The following is a 20,819-nucleotide window of genomic DNA, read 5'->3' as shown; positions in this document are numbered from 1 at the left end:
ATTTTAGACTATGTTGGGGAAAACTTTGGTGTGTTTAGCAAAATACTCCTTTCCATAAGAGATGAAGGATGCCTTTGACAGTGAGCAACCAGTGGGCACCATTGTCAGCCGCTTATCACAATACACTGTTGGTCCTTTTCAGGGTTGTCAGCTCTGCCATAGCTGGTGAAAGAAGCCTGTCTTTTCCAGTCTTGTCTTGTTTAACACCTTGTTAGCAGTTGCTAACGGCATGGAGCCTGAAATAAAACACAACTGGCAGTTGTTAGGGCTAGCATCCCAGAATTCGCATCATGTGGCTAAGGGAAAATCAGTCTTCTTGAGTATAGATTTATGATGATATGGTTTCAAGTTTTAGAGGAAATAGATACAGACTGTTATTATTTTAATGGTGATACCAGAGAATCAACAGTGTTTCCTTTTATTATACAACATAGTTTGGTGTGTAGCAATCATTTTTTTCATACTCAATGCTTTTGGTAAATATAGATGATATAAACTGGAATATCTAAAGACATTTGCTTTTGTGTTTCATTAATAAAGCAGTTCCAGAACTTTTGTTAGTTCTCTTTTTATTCTCTTGGATCTTGTGTGTGTGTGTGTGTGTGTGTGTGTGTGTGTGTGGTATGCTTGTGTACAGATATGGGCATATACACAGGAGCACAGAGGTCAGGGAAGGACTTTACTGTCTTTTATCACTCTACTTTCCCCCCCTGAGATAGGATTTCTCATTAAATCTGGAAGTCACTGTTTTTTGTTTGCTTGTTCTGGGCTAGGCTGCTGGCCAGTAATCCCCAGGAATCCTCTTGTCTCTACTCCACTGGTGCTGGGATTCCAGCCCACAAGGCTATGGCCAGCTTTTTATGTATGTACCAAGGAACTCAGGTCCTCACAAAAGCTCAGTGAGTGCTGCATACACTGAGCAATCTTCCAGCCCCTGTAATCCTCCATAGTACAGGGTGGTACTAGTAATGATTTCCAAGAACTATGACAAAAAAAAAACCACACACAGAAACAAACAAAAACATCCATTTCTAAACGTACATGAGAGAGCTTGATGGTGCTGCCTCCTAGAAGCAAACATCCCTAAAAGAGGTTAAAAGTGGCCCTTATTCTTGCAAGAAAACCAGAGTCCTTCCCACCAGAGTCCTCCATTAAAATTAGAAATGTCACAAGTCTCATCAGTGACTGTTGACAACCCAACACAGCTAAGGTCCTCCAGGGCTTGGTTGTAAATCACTAGTTTAAAATGCAAAGTTCATATTTTTTTTAATCCACAACACTTACTGTCATCATATTGTAAGATTTATGAAGGTTACATATTAACAGTTTCTTCTTGAATTTCCAGTTTATTAGAATCAGCTGATGTTTTTGCTTTTTATTTTTTAGATGCGGTCTTTCGTTGAGGTCCAGGCTGGCCTCAAACTTCTGCTCCTTTTGCTTCTGCCCTGTGCTGAGATTGTAGACATGTGTCACCATTCCTGGCTAACTGACTTGCTTTGAAATACTTCCGACTTTCAGACCCACTTTTAAGTCTATTCAACCAGAATGTGGGGCAAAAAGTCAATACGATCTATTTTAAAAAATCATAATTTAAGACACCGATATAGTTAGTAGAGGTATGGCAGAGTACACTCTTAAATTTTTTATTATCTCATTTCATATTCATTTTACTAGCATCTAAAATCACACCAGTTTATGGGTCTCATGTGACACCTCAGTAATGTATAGATTGTCACAGTGTTCTTAAAAAGATCATGGAAGAAAGTTCTCTCTAGCCTAAGTTTTGCACAAGTAACTTAATTTTGTTTCCTTGACATCATAATTTATGCCACATATTACTTGTTATTTCTGCACAGACCAAAGCACAAGGCTAGATGTAAATCTTCCTAGCAAATGTTCAGGCAGAAACTCACTGTAGAAGAGTGCTATGCAGCCCTCCCCTCCCCTCCTCTCTTTCTTCCCCTCCTCTCTCCCTCCCCTCTCCTCATCCTCTTCCTTGCTGTCATTTCCTACTTTCTCCCCTAATCTTCCCCTACCAATTTTTAATTCTGTGTTTTGTCCTATTGCAGAAATTTTACGCATTTAATTGAACTCTTTCTGAAACAGAAAGACATAAATCAATGGTTGCTACCCAAATGTTTGTGTGTGTACGACGATAGTTTTTGCACCGAGTTTGTATTTCTGTTTATTATTTTCACAATAGTACTAAAGTTCATAAAGGCTTAGAGCAGAACGGTAGCTAGTAGGGGATGAGGAGTGAGGAAAATAGGAGATAATTTTTATTGAGTATAAAATTTCAATTTCCAGGATGAATAAATTCTCGAGATCTATAGATCTATTGTATTTGAGTATCTAATATAGTACTACATCATATAATTAAACATTTGTTTAAAATAGCATCTAAAACATTAAAAACACCTTTAAAAGTCTTATAATAAATAAAAACACCTTAATAGTGTGGGATGAATTGGCAGAAACCCCAATACAAACGTAGTTGGAGTATGTACCATAATTGCCTCATGTAGATGCCTTATGAAGAGGGTGGATGGATATTATTTGATATTCACAAAGACAAAGACAAGTTTCCACATTTTATTTAGAATGAAATCAGCATGGTAAAAATAAATCATTAATACACATGAAAAAGAATGTAGTTCCTTAACCAAATGAGTTTTTAAAAATTTTTCTATCAAATTCAGCCATTTATTTATTGGCTGATGTCTACACAACACAAACAAATGAGTTTTTAAGGCACAGAAATATGTCCCAGCTGTACCACAGTCTTTTTGACAGCCAGTCACATCTACAGATGAAGTCCATCTTCGAGCACATCCCAGAAAATAAAGCAAGTGACCGGCAGATCCAAGAAAACCATTTACAAACTCAGTTTGCACTTGCTGGAGCAAGGTTGCTTTTGATCCAACTCTGGTATTTCTTAGTCAATAGGGTGTAGATTCCAGGCTTGTTGGCAATACCACATTTATGGCCTCTAGAGACTATGGCATGGAAGACACCTTTGCAGACCAAGGGGCCACCTGAATCTCCCTGGAAAAGGAAAATTGGCAGATACTTAGTGAGAAGCTGGTGAGGGCTCTGAACTTCACTGTTGTTTTCTAGCGTTCTTAACAGCCTTTGGTTTCCTCATGGCCCAGGGTACCCAACACAGCCTCTTACTCAGAATAGGCTTTCTTGTCTGTCTGTCTGTCCGTCTGTCTATCCCTGCTTCTCTCTCTGTTTGCATCTCTGTCAATAACCCTGAATTTGTCTCTCTGCCCATTTTATGTCTTGTTTTCTCTGCCCTATGTCGATGTGCACACCTCCCTTTGGTCACCAGTGGCTTCTGTGCTTTTCTAGTTAAAGAGAAGGCAGACAGAGAGTTTGAAATTATCCACTGAAATGAAATGAGCCTCAACATTGTGAATGTTGACACCAGTGGGCTTGGAACCAAACTGTTGTTGAGACTAGCAGAAAAGAAAAACAGCACGGTAAACGGCATGATGGAAGGAACTATGCCTCCCCTTATTTTTTCCAGTTTTTTTTCTGTTGTTGTTGTTTGTTTTTTATTTGTCACTTGTGCACATTTGAAGATGTCACTGTGTATGTAATCACCTGCTGACTGGGTGATTACATAGGATCTACTCTAACACAGGCAACTGAATTCTGTCATATGCAAAGCAGTCATAGAGGAGATGGTGTGGCCTTTTGGTCAAAGAATTGGCTTTCAAATATGAGGACCAGTGTCCATCTCTGCGGCTGGTCACATGGCCAAGTACGAGACCTTGTCAGGGCTGGTTAGAGATGTTGACCTGGTGAGGAGGGTGGCGGCCTCAGGAAGTCCTAGGGGTGTCATGAACCAATCCAGCAAGGCTTACTTGGGTAGGGTGTGAGTATTAAACTCTTATTTTTAAAAATTAGTAATTGACAAATGGTGACATACTCGGTTCACCTAGTCACCTGCCTCAGTGGACTTCAGTATGGTTCAGTTAGGATCACTGACGGGTGTCAGTCCCTAAGCTGGGGGTGGAACCACAGCCTTTGTCATACACGGTTCAGAGAGGTGGGTGTAGAGCCAATTGCTGAGATTGCTCAGTAGGTAAAAGTGCTTGCCACTAAGCCAATGACCTGAGTCCAGTGCCTGGGACCCACGTGGTAGAAGGAAGGAACCATCTGCTGCAAGTTATCCTTGTTATAGAATTTGTGACTCCTGGGAAAAGAACATAGACTCAATCCAATTATAATTAAAAGATTTATTGATTAAAAAATTAGTAATCTGGGACCAGCCAGATACAGCTCAGTGGGTAAGGGTGTTTGTCACCAAGTCTGATGACCTGAGTTCCACACCCAGTCCCCACATGGTGGAAGGAGGAACTTCCCGCAAATTGTCCTCTGGCCTTCACGTGTGTGCTATAGCATACATTTATGTGCCCATACACATAATAAGTAAATAATCAATATGTAAGAATGACTTAAAATTATTAAGCTATCTAGGCTACCTATTAGTCATCTAAAATGTGTACCTAGTGTTTTCTCACCATCTCTGTACACAAAAGATTCTGAAAGAGAATAACAGTTCCTTTTTGTTAACCAGTCTGTGGTCTGAGTATTTGTGCTCCCTAAACTGTGTGGAGCAATCCAGTCTCCACGGGTTAGTAGTTGAGGTAGGTATTTCCGAAGGTCATACAGCAGGGTTTCTTCTCAATGGGGTTAAAGCCCTGATTTAAAAAAAATGCCCTAGAGACTCCCCCCACCTCGGCCAGGAGGTTAGGGTAAAATCAGACAATCTATGGAGTAGAACGAGACACCAAATTTGCTACCATCTCGATGTGGACTTTCCAACTCCCAGAAGAGTGAAAAATAAATTCCTGTGGGCTTTATGCTATGCAGCTTGCAGCATTTTGTCTTAGAAGTCCGTGTTACTTAAGAAACATGCTGTACTTTTGAGTGTCTGGCATATGTGTCTTTTCAGTCCTCCAGTGATCTCTTTAAAAGATGGTTCTTTTGGGGGGTAAGTTGCCTTCCACTTGTGACCTCAGAGCTGGTAGCCTTCCTGAGGATGGTAATGGCCGCCAATGGACACCCGTAAAGATACAGTCTGGTGTCTGACAAACAAGCATGTAATGAGAGCAGCTTAAATGCTGGAGAAGTTCACAGTGGCGGATAAATAAGAGCAGAAGACACTGCAGGGGTGGACAGTGAATTTTCAGAACTATGGCCTCCTATTCTCCCTGCCTCCCCTCAGGACCAGATAATTCAGATGTGACTGCAGTTCAGTGGTCATCAAAGTCAGAGACACCACTTTGAACGAGGATGCTTGTAGTTGGTTGGTTTTTTTTTTTAACTCTTTGAGGGGCCTGTCACTCACTCAGTTCCCAAATAAATACACACGGGGTCTTATTCTTACTTACAAATGTCTGGTCTTAGCTTGGCTTATTTCTATCCAGCTTTCTTATCTTAAATTATCCCATCTATCTTTTGCCTCTGGGCTTTCATCTTTCTCTATTTCTGTACACCTCATTTCTGTGGCCTGCTGTGTAGTTGGGTGGCTGGTCCCTGGAGTCTTCCTCTCCCTCTCTTTCTTGCTCCTCAATCTCTCTTCCCAGATTTTGCCTCCTTTTCATTCTCCCTGCCTGGTAACCCTGCCTATCCTTTCTTCTGCCTAACTGCTGTCATTCTGTTCTTTATGAGACCAATCAGGTGTTTTAGACAGGCAAAGTAGCACAGCTTCACAGAGTTAAACAAATGCAACATAAATGAATGCAACAAATGTTCCACAGCAGGAACAAATGTAACATACCTCAAAATAACATTACACAACAGATGCTTACCTGGCAGGAATCCTTTTGGCCTTTGGCATCCCCTGCACATATCATGTCCCTGGTTATAACAGGGTTTCGGTTGTAATAGCTTTGGCTGTTGCAGCGTTTTCTGCTTATGATGCGAACAGTGGCTTCTTGCAGGGTGTCAGAGGGTTTTAACAGATCTGGGTTGGTGGCTCCCCAGCCAGTAACCTGACATTTGGTTCCATCTCTAATATAGTTTTTAGATCTCAGTTGAAGCAGTTGGACATGATTGTTGAGCTCTGCAGCAGTGTGAAGCTGAAAGATAGAAAAATGAGTAAATTATTTGTCCCTAGTGGTTTTCTGCAATTAGACCCCATTTGACTGTGCATTGGATGTGTGGTCCCTCTGTCTCAGGAAGGCATCTCTTTCTCTCGAATGTTCTTTGGTGATGGTCTGCAGCTGCATTTTGGCTGTTGTTTTTTTCTGAATGTGCTTTCCATTCTCCATGGAGCTCATTGATGTTTGGGGATGGGAGCATATACAGAGTAGGAGCTCCACCCAGCCTTGAGCAAACTGGCCTTTGCCCTGCACTGGATGGTTTTCTGTGGAATGACATGTATAGGTCATGACTTTGTGGGCTGGGCTGCTTCCTGCTGGACAGGACCCTTGAGTGTGGTCTAGACTACATTTGGACTGGACAAAGTATGGTCTAGAAATAAGTTTTAACTTATTTCTGACTCCCTGAAGTCACTTGGTTGGCTCCATTACATAAACAACTATTGCAGTTTTTGGTTGCTAATGTGAAAAGCATTTGGGGGAAAAGCATTTCCTGTGGATCCTTGGGGCTGCTGACACGTTGTTCTTCTACACGGTGAGCAGTGCTGTTGGTTTCCCATGCATAAACATATCTCTAATGCATTTGTGACTTTTGCTTTTCTTTCAGGGGAGTATATGGAGTAACACAGTTACCTCAAACCTGGGAAGGGTGCTGCCAAGTGCTTTCATGTAGTTAATTAACTGAGTGATCCTGTATGAGAATACTGAAGAGATGGAGGGAGGCAACTCTACCTACCTTTATTAGCATGATATCATGTGATGTGAAACCTGACGGAGACCTTGAGAATGGGATGAGTCTTTTAATCTTAATCGTCTGTTTCGTGGGTTCATTCTTTGAAAGAGAATGTGCTCCTAAAACCACCATGGGAGCGTGGCTTCTGGGAAACCTAAAAGAGCAAAGAAAATGGAGGTAGCACAAGGATGTCCAAACCCAGTCAGATCGGGAGGTGCTGGGAGTCACACGCACTGCACGAAAGACCAAGGACAGACTCCGAGGGGACCTGCTGAGGGCCAGGTGAAGAGTTGGAGGCCCAAGAGGATCTCATCACACACCACTGGCTTCTCCGTCAGTGTGCTTTGTTTCTAGAGCTGCCACATCTTCCCAACAATGACAGGTGTTTAAATGAATAAGGCGGGGACTCGGTTGTCCACTGGCTCATCTGTCTGGGGAGATTCAGCTTGGGGAAGCATGAGCCTATTACAGAGCAACCAAATGCAGGTGAGTGATTACATTCATAGCCAGCGGTGACAACAGAAATGGTTTTGTTATGGGGAGTTTTGGGCATGTTGGAGCCATTTGTGTATTACAGATGTTCCCTATTGTAGTATATTTATGAAAGTCATTTCAAATAATTTCTTAGAACAAGGATGTGCTAAAAAAATGACCCAGAGATGTAGCTCTGTGGTAGAGTGCTTGCTCATCTTCCACAACCTTCCAAACAAACAAAAAACCAAGAAAAAAGAACAAAGAAAAGAAAGAAAATATATGTCAGTGTAATTCCCGTCATGGGAGGCAGAGGCAGAATTATTACACATTGCTGTGAAACCCAACCGGGTTACATAGAAAAGTCTTGTCTTAAAAACCAAACAGAAAATTGTATTTATCAGTGCTGAAACTCCATCTTTTCTACTAGAAAAAGGGATCAAGGGATCAAGGCAGGATACAGCAGAAACGCATACACTGATACATACAGATTTGTGTTCTTAAAAATCAGAAGGGGCACAGGAATGTAAAGCAAACGAAAGGAATGGCTGTGTCAGGTTCAGAGAATGCACAGGTGACGTGACTGCAGTGGAGAGGGCATGCACACATGACTGCAGTGGGGAGAGAATGCACACATGACTGCAGTGGGGAGGGCATGCACACGTGACTACAGTGAGGAGAGAATGCACACGTGACTGCAGTGGAGAGGGCGTGCACACGTGACTGCAGTGGGGAGGGCGTGCACACGTGACTGCAGTGAGGAGAGAATGCACACATGATTGCAGTGGAGAGGGCGTGCACACGTGACTGCAGTGGGGAGGGCGTGCACACGTGACTGCAGTGAGGAGAGAATGCACATGTGACTGCAGTGGGGAGGGCGTGCACACGTGACTGCAGTGGAGAGGGTGTGCACACGTGACAGCAGTGGGGAGGGCATGCACACGTGACTGCAGTGAGGAGAGAATGCACATGTGACTGCAGTGGAGAGGGCGTGCACACGTGACTGCAGTGGAGAGGGTGTGCACACGTGACAGCAGTGGGGAGGGCATGCACACGTGACTGCAGTGAGGAGAGAATGCACATGTGACTGCAGTGGAGAGGGCGTGCACACGTGACTGCAGTGGGGAGAGAATGCATAAGTGACTGCAGTGGGGAGGGCATGCACATGTGACTTCAGTGGGGGGGTCTGCATGCGGCAGACCTATGGCTGCCTGGAATTGCCACTTCTAAGTGTCTATCAAAAGAACTTATTTTGGGAATTCCAGCTCTATTTGTTGAAAAGTTTGCCTATTGCGAAATCAGAATGGAGATGGAATTTCTGAGGACATGGATTAGATTTCCCAGGACTGATTCAAATTCAAATCAACATGCCCACTAAACCCAAAGCTCTGGAGAGCTAGGATACAGAAGTCCCCAGGATCAACACTGGACAGGAAAGTGGGTGTGTCTGCCAACAGCCTTGCAATGACAGCTGTGAGGTACAAACACCGCTGGGGAAGGTAGGTGCTGACCAAGGGAGAAGGCTGAGATTCCTAACGCTCTCCTCTGCTACCCAGTCTCTTGACTAGCTATTGACTTTGAAATGCCTGGGTTATTTTTGTCTCCACTGGGACAGGCTAATAAACCCGTACAGATCAATATGCTCAACTGCAATCTATCCCATCATGGTCAAGTTTTCTGTCCATGGAGTAAAGGAAATCACCTGGATTCTACCTCTTTAAAATCTTTTTTCTTAAACACACACACACACATACACACACACACACACACACACACACACGTGTGTACTATGGAGTGTGCATGGAGGTCAGAGGACAGCTTCCAGGAGTCAGTCTCTCCCTCCACCATGCGGGTCCCAGGGACAGAGTTCTGGTGGTCAGGCTTGGTAAGTGCCTTTACTTATTAAGTCATCTTACTGGACTGTATCTCTTCATCTGAATCCCACAGAAGAGAAGTAATAATGCCAGGCCCATGCATTTGCACATCACAGGGGTTTTCTAACAGTGGCCATAAGCTTCTGGAGGTGTTTGTATGTAGTTTCCTGAGTCCCACCCTGACTGCCCTGTCATGGAACTCCATGCAGAGTAGAGCCATGGTATTGCTTGTAATACATTTCTTCTCTTTCACAGTCTGCTGAAGATGGCTGCTAATACCGCCTTAACGGAGCCTAACCTCCTCAGTCCTCACAGTCCTCAAGGTCCACATTCCTCATCAGTCCTCTGACTGGTTCAAGGTGACCCATCTCACACATAGAGGACACGGGACCCAAGCTCAGGGGTCGTGTCCCAAGTCTAGTACTGACTCTTCTTTTGTCTTGTGTCAAGTTCCCCTAGCATCTTGCTTCTCTGGCCAGCCTGTCTTGATGCTAAGCAGAGCCCCTGCTAGACCCACTCCTGAGGTCTGGCATCAAAGGCAGGGAGGGTTCCTATTTCTTGGAGTCTTTCTTGGCTCAGACAGAGAAAAGTTGCTGGCTGTCAGAAAGCAAAATATTCCCAGTCCCATCCCATCCACACAAGTGGGCCATCATGTTTACCATGGAAGGCTGCGATGACAATATAACAGTACTTGGTAACATGCTAAAGTCTTGTGCTACGCACCATGATTTTCATTTATTTCCTTCACTGAAGCAGAAGCCCAATGAGGTGGGCATGAAGATGGTTTGGGCTGGGGATGTAGCTCAGTGGTAGAAGAGCACTTGCCTAACAGGCACAAGGCCTGAGGTTCAATCCTCAGCACCACAAAAACGAAACAAAAACCAGTTCCATTGGTTCGCCTCTGGAGCTTGGTGGAGTAGGCTGTGTGAAAGAGCTGTAGAGGGTTCCATTGAATAGCTTGCTCAGGCAGGAGAGAGGGAGAAGGGTGCAGAGAGGGAGGGGAGTAAATAAAAGGACCAAGAGTTTTGCTCTTGAGAATTTAAAACATTGAAAAGTAGACAACGCAAGAGTATATTTTTTTAAATGTATTTTCTTCACCTTTCTATCTTTCTTTCTTTCTTTGTACACAGGCTCTTCCTAGATATTCTTGGTGAACCTCAAACTAGCAATCCTCCCGCCCTGGCCTTCAGAGTGTCATCATACCCGGCATCCATGTTCTTTTATATTTTATGGGATAACTGCCAAGGCACTAAGGGAGAATAGACTAGATGGGTGGTGTGTGTGTGTGTGTGTGTGTGTGTGTGTGTGTGTGTGTGTGTGTGTGTGTGTGTGAGAGAGAGAGAGAGAGAGAGAGAGAGAGAGAGAGAGAGAGAGAGAGAGAGAGTCTTCCCCCCACATTTGGCTCTCTCTGTCACTGTGCTTAAAGGGATGGCTGGCTTAGTAAATTGTTCCCTCAGGATCCTTGTGAGCACAGTTGTGGGAAGCCACCATTGAACTGTTTCATAAATATTTTGAATTTCATAAGGCTTAATATTTTTCCAAGCACTGATCTGCCTACATTTTTACACCCAAATGTCCCCTGGAGGAAATTTGATCCACATATTTCAGAGTCGTTTATATGCCAGCCATTTAAAATGATATTTAGCAAGAATTTTTTTTAAAGCTCCAAGACATTTAGAAAAACTCCAAGACCTCTCTTCAGTTGTCTCTCCTCCTCTCTCATTCCCTCACCGCATCTCTCCTTTCCCTTCCTATTGCTATTGTTATTATTATTAACAATCTCCTCCCCCAATTTGGTATACACTTTTTTGAGTTAAATCCATTAGATGAATTTAAAAATTTAAATTAATATTATCTACCTTCCTGCTGGGACTTCATGCACCATGCACCATGTTTCAAGGTTGGCTCCTAATCCAAATCTTCTATTTTGTTTACTCTTCTCAACAGCATTTGCTGAACATTTTTACATTTAGCTCCTTGTCTGGTGAGGTGTGAGCACCATAAACATATTTGCAGAGACACAAACTTTGTCTTGAATTAAATTTGCTAGTGATGTGGGAAGCAGACAAAAGTGAGGGGGTGTATGGTGAGTAAGGATATGAAATTGGAATCCAGCAACCTGCTCGTTAGAAACCGAAGCAGTATCTTCCAGAGGGGTTCCATTGAAATGTGCCAGCCAGACAATATCCCCAAAATCAGTTCTGTTGTTCTGTTTAGATGGTGTTGATGTCAAGAAGCTTTGGAAGCTAAGATACACTCTTTTTTTTTTTTTTGAGACAGTGTCTATTTTTCCCTGGTTGGTGTGGACTAGGCTGGCCTTTAACTCACAAAGATATTACTGCCTGCTTTTGCCTCCTGAGTGTTGGGATTAAAGGTGTGCACCACTATGGCCAGCTAGCTTTCTAAACATTAGATTTACTCATTTAATTTTATGTGTGAGTGATTTGCTTATATATATGTCTGTGTACCACATACATGCTTGCTGCCTGCAGAGATCAGAAGAGGGCGTTGGCCTCCTGGAGCTAGAGGTAAGTGAGCTACCATGTGCGTGCTGGGAATCAAACCCTGGGTTTCTGCAAGAGCAGCAAGTGCTCTTAGCACCGAGCCATTTGTCCAGTCCCTAGGACATGTTCTTAAGTGAAGGGCTGCACTGTTGAAAGAAAAAGAGAAGGCGACCAGGGAGCCAGGCAAGAAGCTTAAAGAACCAAACATGCAAACAGAAGAAACAAAAGCAGAAACCTCAAGCAAACATCGTCGGCTCTCCCCTGACTATCTTCTCATTGTTGTCCATGGTCAGAAAAGCTTCCCTTTAAATATCCCCACCCCCAATAACCTGCTCTGTGTCCCTTTTTATAGAGCCTCTATAATTGTTTTCCTCCAAGAGAAGTCTTGTCTCTACCTGTTGTGACTGCCAAAGTGTGTGTCTAGGGTCAAGCATAAGTCTGACAACTGAAAAATCTGTAAACCCACTGCAATACATTTACTAACAGTGTCGTCTGCAATGTAACTGCACGTACTAGCTGTGTCAAATATTCTGTATACCTAAATAAAAACACCAATTCTCAAAACCCCCTCTTGTACACAGGCTTCCTTTCAGCAATTTCAGTTGCTTGTGGTCAACTGCTGTTGAACACTACATGGAACATTCCAGAGATAAACAATACACACATTCTAGATAACTTACTAGAGCAGGTTGTTTTAATAGTTCTCTGTTATCACTGTTGTTAATCTTACTGCACTCAATTCACTGGTTAAACTTTATCCTATGTGTGTTTCTCTTCCTAGTCATGGAGAATGACGTACATGGAAACACATGGGGGACTCACCAAGAGTAGCAGTGAGCTGCTGTTAACACCCACTGCGGATGGATCAGGACTCCTCCGCAGATGTGATTGCCATGGTACTGGATGGAAGCCATAAACGGCCTGGAATGTGGCTGTACTTCTCTCCCTCCAATAATCTCAGTACGGAAACCTGTAAAAGTGAGCGGAAAGATGTCACGTGATCCAGCAGTGGCATCTAACACTCCCGATAGCAGGCACCGTTATTACTATACTCTTCCAAGACCGATAAGACAGAAATGCTACCCAATCATTACTATACTTTCCCTGGTTAGCAGTTGTAGAAGCAGAGACAGGTGAGAGGGGAAAATACTGCTACTGTGTAACAACGTAATCACTAGAGATGTCACATCGTATTCACACATGGCAGGAGCAGGAGATACTTACACTCCGAGGACAGATAAAGCCCAGCTGTCAGGAAAAACGGAGCAAATGAAGAAAGCTTCATATTTGCAGTGCTTCAGCGCTAAGGAGCTCGGATGAACTGCTTTGCGCTGTGGCTGATGAAGAAGATTCTGGAGATGGGTGGGTTTTCTTTCTTCTTTTCTTGCAAGTTTCTCACCTCACCTGCTCCAGAGGTTAGAGTTTTCACACCCAAGTTTTCAAAGTCTGAATCAGTTTGGGGAGTTTCAGATCTGTGCTGCCAGTGTGCAGTGAAGAACTCATTTCTGGATGAGTGCTCTTGGTACAAATACCCAAGCCATAAGGCCCCAGTGAATTGTAGACAGCTTAAAGATGGTCCTTGCTCTAAAGTAGTGGTTCTCAACCTGTGGATCGCAACCCCTTTGGGATGGCACAGCAGATATATACATTATAATTCATAACAGTAGCAAAATGACAGTTATGAAGCATCAATAAAGTAATTTTATGGTTGAACTCAGCACAATATGAGGAACTGTATTAAAGGGTGGCAGCATTAGAAAGATTGAGAACCACTGATCTTAAGTAATACTTATGTTTTCCCTGGCATGAAATGGTGCCTACCATGCTGAATTCCTCTCACTTTTCACTCATGCATAGATTTATAAAGGAGAGACACATGGCCTTGCACAGATCCTAGTGGCTCTACTGTGTGGCTTAATTGCAGCCTGAGTACCACCCAGAGAAATCCATACATTTCACAGCGAGCACATTCCTTGTCTTGCCATTTTCTTTAAACGTGACCAGATTTGGTTAAATTTTAGTTACATTTTTTGGAGGTTTAATAATGTTATTCAAGGGGAATATTGGCAACACATTTTTTTTATTCAAACTCTCTTTGACTCAGTTTTAATTGAAAATGACCGCATGTTTATCCAGGGCCATAATAATGTCTTTTAAACATCAAGGACTGTATTTCGTCATTCTTCCCAGGAACAGATGGCAACACAATGCCAGGCCTTTTAGTGGACCTTCTCTTGACCAGACTCAGGGTTCTGCAGGGTTCTGTCCACACTGATTACACAAGGACATACATTATAAAGTGAATATGAATGCAATAGACTAGGCACGAGAGCCCCAATGTTTTCCAGAAATACTTACCGAAACTTGCATAATTTTTAGTTTAGTTTTTATTTTTTTAAAAAGAATTAAAACCAAAACTATCATGCATAGTAGATGGCAAGTGAGTCCTACAAAATTTTTTTGGCAAGAAAATAGGAATATAATATTATCTGCTATACAGCATAATTAAATGATATGCAAGTTGAAAGTCTTAAGTTATTTCCAAAATTCTCTTTACACGATCATTTATATCTTCGTGTCTCTATCTGTGAGGAAGGCAGGCCGCACTTATGTTTATGCTACAATTGGAGAGAGAAGCTCAGAGAGGTTCATTTGCCCAAGGGCACAGCATTGGAACTGAGCCAGCTCTCATGCCTCCCCTGCAGGAACATGGACATTAATACGCATATGTCAGAACACAGCACTGAGTAAATAGTGCCCCATTTTCGTTTTACAAGGGTGCAGCCACAGCAAAGCTGTCCAAATACTGAACAAAACAAACAACTCACACTCAGGGCAGTGACTTTCTGCTAATGAGAGGAAAAGGTGAGAGAGTGGGAGCCAGCTGGAGAAAAGCCACAGGCTTACCTAGCCCAACCTGGTAGTACCACCCAAATGCCCCATGAGCTGTCTGTCTGTTACTGCTCATGTACTCTCAACAGATCCCTTGTGTGCCATTTTACCAAATTGCCAGGTAGGCATGATCTTACCTGCTCTAAGAGGTAATGATGCTGGGAGCAGAAGGCCAGTGACACGTAACGGTGATTTGAATGTAAGGCAGAAGCAAACTGTAGAGGACAGTTGTAGTATGTTGTGGTTGAAACATCACGTCTGGCTTACTTCTCTATAGTAAGGACTCACAATTGCATAGCTTTTATTGAGGATGCCTAAACATTTTCAGTTGTATTTCCAGAGAGGTGGCTGTCCTTTGTCTTGTTCTATGGATGGAGAAACTGAAGCGGAGACTGTCTAGATCACCCAGCTAGCAGATGCTCCTAAATCCTTCAGACTTCACGTTTCCTTCAACCGGACCACACTGTCTGCCCTGCTCCCTCTGAGAAGCCTGATTTAGACACTTCAGGAGGCAGGCTGGCCATGCAGAAGGGAAAAAGGATTTAGCTTGCACACCGCAATTAGACATGGGTGAGATTTAGTTCAATTGAGAAGAGAGGCTCATAATTCTTTCTTGCAGTTGACCTGGAAAATTCTGAGAATTGCGTTGGTTTATAATAATGAGTTTTTGGGATTTGGCTTTAGACCCCTGTGCTAGTTAATAGAATCATTTGTTATTGTATTTGGGATTCTGGGTTTGAAGATAGTGGGCTGTGTAATATGATGAACTGGGTCATCTCATTGATTTCTGGGTGTTGGTCTTTGCTCTGTTGAGTCTGCTGCAGGGAGAGCTGTGTTTGCTTTGGATAGCTTTTACAACAGCTGTACTAGTCTGAGCAAGTGCACGGTGCTCAGCCTGCGACTGGCTCCTTATGTCGCATCAGCATCCGGGCCTTGTGGGTCTCTGCTGTGGCGGTTAGCTGTCCCTGTGAGCTGCACTGAGAGATGTTTTTGACACTCCTGCTTTTTAGGAGAACCTGATAGACCAACTGACCTGAAGCTCTCAAGACCACATGTCTGATTGTCCCTTTGGGGATGTCTTTCATAGCCCAGGCACCTGGGTAGATACATAAGCCACACTCTTTAGGGGCTGAGTCACTTTAAGTGTGACTGGCAAACTTGTGTCAGTCTGAGACCTGCTTATGATTCATTAGGGGATAGACAAGGACAGAAACTGAAAATGAGCATTTGGAAAATTGCAGCAACTCAACATGGCTCTTTATTAATTTTGTAATGAAACACAATTTGTTTAATGTAACAAGAAGTCAGGCAAGTCTTTTATGTGCCTTTGTTATTTGATTGATTGTTCTATTCAATTGTATTGAATAAAAGTGTTAGTCCATGATGGACTAAAAGTAAAAATAAGTTAACAAAATACACACACACACACACACACACACACACACACACACACACACACACACAGCCTTCCCCAGTGTAGGAACCACAAAGAAGCCCTGAAGACATGACTCTGGAGTCAATGAGTGTCCAACCTTTTTCACTGATTTCCTTTCTGTGTCTTTTGCAAAGGTGATTAAAAAAAGAATCATTTTAGTTTTGATTCTGTGAATTTGTATCTGTCTATGTGAGAGGCATATTCATGTGAGTGCAGGTGCTGGAGGAGTCAGAAGAGGGTTCTAGATCCCCTGGAGCACGAGTTACAGGTAGTTATGAGTCACCTGATGTGAGTGTTGGGAACTGAACTTGAGCCCCCTGGAAGTACAGAAAGCTTCCTAATTGTTGAACCATCTCTGGAGCCCCATGTAAAGCAATTACTTTACAATTATTTTCTTATTAAGATGTGGTTTGTGTGCGTGCATAGTCACCTGTGTGCCAGGGCTCATGTGTGGAGGTCAGAGGACAACTTGGACCCAGAAATTGAACCCTTGTTGGGATTGGTAGCAAGAACCTTTACCCACTGAGTTATCTGTACTCCCAACACACACACTTCAGCCTCTTTTGAAAGAATTTCTCATCACTAAGGTGTCCAAGACTTTGTAGCCCTCCCCAGTCTCAGATCCTTGGGATTAGCACATGGTAGTATTTTACTCAGTCCCTCTCTTTGAGCCCACTATCTTTGGGGACTTAGTTTCTGTCTGGTAATAGTTTAACTAATTTGATAAGTGAATCTGCTAGCAATTATGGTGAAACTATGGTTTGGTAATTGGAGTTGGGAAGAACACTGGGGTGCTATATAATACTATGACGTTCAAAGGTCCTAAGAATGTGTAAATCCTGTAGCAGGTAATGGCCATCTCACTCCCACGAGGTCCTTAAAATGAATGACCTTAAGAACAATTGCAAATAGAAACAAAAAACAAAACAGAAAACAGAGGCTCCCTTAGGATCAGAGCTGCACTTTAGCATAAATCAGTGCAGAGAAGTGGAAGACTGCATTGGAGCTTTTTCCTAAGTCATTAGATGTGCCCTCTCTGGGATAGTGATGGTGATGGAGGTGGGATCAAAATGGATTTGTCCTACCTTTCTCTACTTCAACTTTCAATCGGAACACATTTTACACTATTAATTCTCTTTATTTAATATTAAGAATTATTTTCGAATCCGCCACCACCGAGTTGAGAAACACAAGGAACAGTTTAACATCTTCCAGTTCCAGCCCTTTCCCAACTGTGAGGATGAGCACTGCCCAGAGGCCTTGGCTTAAGCGAAGGCCACAGGCAAATGCCCCAAGGACCTCAGGACACAGTGGGGTGTCTGCTGGAAAGCCCCGCCTGGTGGTCCACCATCTCCCTAGTTCTTGATCCAGCCTTGAAGCCGCTGTCTTGTGATTCCTTCTCCTGCTCTTCTTCAGGGTGGCCTTGGATTCCATTGTCTGAGTTCAAATGTTATGGGAGAGATGGGGAAAGTCCCACAGAGGGTGGTCCCTATGATGTCACTGGACCCAAGGCAGGTCACTCACACTGTCTGCAATGTTTTTCCTAAAAGATTTACACATGTGAGAACCCTGTCAGTAGGGATGACTGCCAAAGGAAGGTCAGCAGTCTTGACCTCTCATCCAAACCCTGGCTTTACTGGAACACAGGCCTTGCATAGAGGAAGGTGAGCATGATTTGAGTACAGTAGGGTGTTAGGAAGAAAATGAGGGTCAATATGTAAGAAAAATTAAAGGGAAAAGTATATGGGGGGAAGGACTTAGTGGCTAAAAACCAGAAGAATGTTTACCCTTAGATTCACACATAAGCGTAACTCTCAACCCTTGTCAATGAAGCTGCTTCCTCTTCCTCTTCTTTTCCTCTTCTCCGTCTCCCCCTCCTATTCTTTTTACACCAGATTGAAACCATTGCAGAAAGCTACACCTGGTCAAAATGCAGAGAACAACTGCCGGTCTCAAGTGACAGATCTACAACTCAACCCCTGCTCCCAAGGCTCAGGGCACATGATGGGACGGGATAGAAAGATTGTAAGAGCCGATCTTCAGGGCCGCTCCTGGCTTCCAGAAGAGCTGCCCACACAGGAAAGAGATCAGCCCCTCCAAGACCCCAACCCCAGGGAGCCCAGCTTCAGGTGAGATTGGGTCTCCAGCGGGGACCGCCCGCCCATCACCCTTCCCCCTCCATCTTCGGGCCACTCCCGGCTTCCAGAAGAGCCACCCACACAGGAAAGAGATCAGCCCCTCCAAGACCCAATCCCAGGGAGCCCAGCTTCAGGTGAGATTGGGTCTCCAGCGGGACCGCCCGCCCATCACCCATCCCCCTCCATCTTTGGGCCGCTCCAGGCTTCCAGAAGAGCCGCCCACACAGGAAAGAGATCAGCCCCTCCAAGACCCAACCCCAGGGAGTCCAGCTTCAGGAAAGAGATCAGCCCCTCCAAGACCCCAACCCTAGCGAGTCCAGCTTCAGCAACCCCAGCTTCAGCTGCAGTAAGGAAGGAGACCAGTGGAGACGGAAAGACCCCACCAGCACCCACTGGAAGAAGAGATGGGAAGAAGACAGAATAAGAGATCACTCAGCAATAGAAACACCAACATGACCCCACCAGAATCCAGGGATCCAACACCAGCAAGACCCGAAAAGCACTACATAGATGAAGAAGAGGAGACAGACCTTAAAAATTATTTCATGAAGATGATGGAGACCCTCAAAGAAGAAACAAGGAAATTCCTTAAAGAAATAGAAGAAAAAACAAACAAACAAAATCCATGAAATGGGGGAAAAAATTCAAGAAATAAACAAATCTCTCGAAGAATCTAAAGAGCACCAAGAAAAAACAACCAAGAAAATTAAGGAAACAGCTCAAACAGTTGAAGGATTGAAAGCTGAAATAGAAACGATAAAGAAAACACAGAATGAAGGGATGCTGGAAATAGAAAAGCTCGGTAAATGGTCTGGAACTACAGATGCAAGTATCACCAATAGAATACAAGAGATAGAAGAGAGAATCTCAGGTGTTGAAGACTCATTAGAGGATATAGAGTCGTCAACCAAAGAAAATCTCAAAACCAACAAATCCTTAACACAAAATATCCAGGAAATATGGGACACCGTGAAGAAGCCAAACCTGAGAATAATAGGTATAGAAGAAGGTGAAGAACTTCAACTTAAAGGTACAGAAAACATATTCAACAAAATCATAGAAGAAAACTTCCCTAACCTAAAGAAGGATATGCCTATGAAAGTACAAGAATCTTACAGAACACCAAATAGGCTTGACCAGAAAAAGAAGTCACCTCGCCATATAATAATCAAAACATCAAACCTACAGAGTAAAGAGAAAATATTAAGAGCAGCTAAAGAAAAAGGCCAAGTAACATACAAAGGCAGACCTATCCGAATTACACCTGACTTCTCAATGGAAACGATGAAAGCCAGAAGATCCTGGTCAGATGTCCTACAAACGCTAAGGGAACAAGGATGCCAGCCCAGACTACTATATCCAGCAAAGCTCTCAATTACCATAGATGGAGAAAACAAAATATTCCATGACAAAGCCAGATTTAAACAATATGTATCCATGAATCCAGCTCTACAGAAAATGCTAGAAGGAAAACCTAGATCCAAGGAAGATAACTACATTCACAAAGACACAGGCAATATATAATCATACTTTACAAAACACCAAAAGAAAAAGGGAGGAGAAACTACACAAAATAACTTCACTAACAATAAATCAAGCGCAAACAAGGATCACCAATCAATGATCATTAATATCCCTCAATGTCAACGGCCTCAACTTGTCTATAAAAAGACACAGACTAGCAGAATGGATATGAAGACAGAACCCTTCCTTCTGCTGCATACAAGAAACACATCTCAACACCAAAGACAGACGTTATCTCAGAGTAAAGGGCTGGGAAAAGATCTTCCAATCAAACGGCCCCAAGAAACAAGCGGGCGTAGCAATCCTAATATGTAACAAATTAGACTTCAAATTAAAATCAATCAAAAGAGATGAAGATGGGCACTTCATATTCATCAAAGGAAAAATACATCAAGACGAAGTCTCAATTTTAAACATCTACACCCCAAATACAAAGGCACCTACATTCGTGAAAGAAACATTACTAAAGCTCAAAATGCACATAAAATCTCACACACTAATAGTAGGAGACTTCAACACTCTGCTCTCACCGCTAGACAGGACCTCCAGACAGAAACTTAACAAAGAAACAAAAGAATTAATAGAAGTTATGACCCAACTGGGTTTAACAGACATCTATAGAACACTCCACCCAAATACAAAGGGATATACCTTCTTCTCGGCACCACATGGAACCTTCTCTAAAATTGACCACATAGTAGGAAACATAGCAAATCTCCACAGATACAAAAAAATTGGAATAACCCCCTGCATCTTATCAGACCACCATGCATTAACATTAGAATTCAACAATAACACAAATCGCAGAAACCCTACAATCTCATGGAGATTGAACAATGCACAATTGCACCATCCCTGGGTAAAGGAACAAATAAAAAAAGAAATTAAAGACTTCCTCAATTTCAATGAGAATGAAGACACAACATACACAAACTTATGGGACACTTTGAAAGCAGTGCTGAGAGGAAAGTTTATAGCACTAAGTGCCCACATGAAAAAACTGGAGAACAGTCATACTAGAGAATTAATAGCACAGCTGAATGTTCTAGAACAAAAAGAAGCAAACTCCCCCAGGAGGAGCAGACGCCAGGAAATAATCAAATTGAGGGCTGAAATCAATCAAGTAGAAACC

The 20,819-nt window shown here is 43.0% G+C and overlaps 1 protein-coding gene across 1 annotated transcript; it reads right to left on the bottom strand.

Moving 5' to 3' along the window:
* Window positions 1–2,578: 2,578 nt before the first annotated feature.
* Gzmk (granzyme K) lies at window positions 2,579–13,065 on the bottom strand. Its single transcript, XM_005065528.3, has 5 exons — window positions 12,923–13,065; window positions 12,521–12,668; window positions 6,853–7,003; window positions 5,826–6,095; window positions 2,579–3,045 (listed from the first exon to the last, which is right to left on the bottom strand). Exons 1-5 carry the CDS (start codon window positions 12,981–12,983, stop codon window positions 2,884–2,886), a joined length of 792 nt encoding a protein of 263 aa, XP_005065585.1. The 5' UTR covers window positions 12,984–13,065; the 3' UTR covers window positions 2,579–2,883.
* Window positions 13,066–20,819: the final 7,754 nt, after the last annotated feature.

Source organism: Mesocricetus auratus, unplaced genomic scaffold (assembly GCF_017639785.1).
Source record: "Mesocricetus auratus isolate SY011 unplaced genomic scaffold, BCM_Maur_2.0 Super-Scaffold_100020, whole genome shotgun sequence".
In the NCBI taxonomy this organism is placed as follows: domain Eukaryota; kingdom Metazoa; phylum Chordata; class Mammalia; order Rodentia; family Cricetidae; genus Mesocricetus; species Mesocricetus auratus.
Note: the sequence above shows the minus strand (reverse complement) of the source record. Positions and strands in the feature narration are given on the sequence as shown.

Coding starts and splice junctions, on each gene's coding strand:
- Gzmk (XM_005065528.3), bottom strand. CDS start 12,983: ATGAAGCTTTCTTCATTTGCTCCGTTTTTCCTGACAGCTGGGCTTTAT. Junction 6,096..6,852: donor ATGATATCATGCTAATAAAG/GTAGGTAGAGTT, acceptor TCTATCTTTCAG/CTTCACACTGCTGCAGAGCT. Junction 3,046..5,825: donor GCCAAAAGGATTCCTGCCAG/GTAAGCATCTGT, acceptor TTCCTTTTCCAG/GGAGATTCAGGTGGCCCCTT.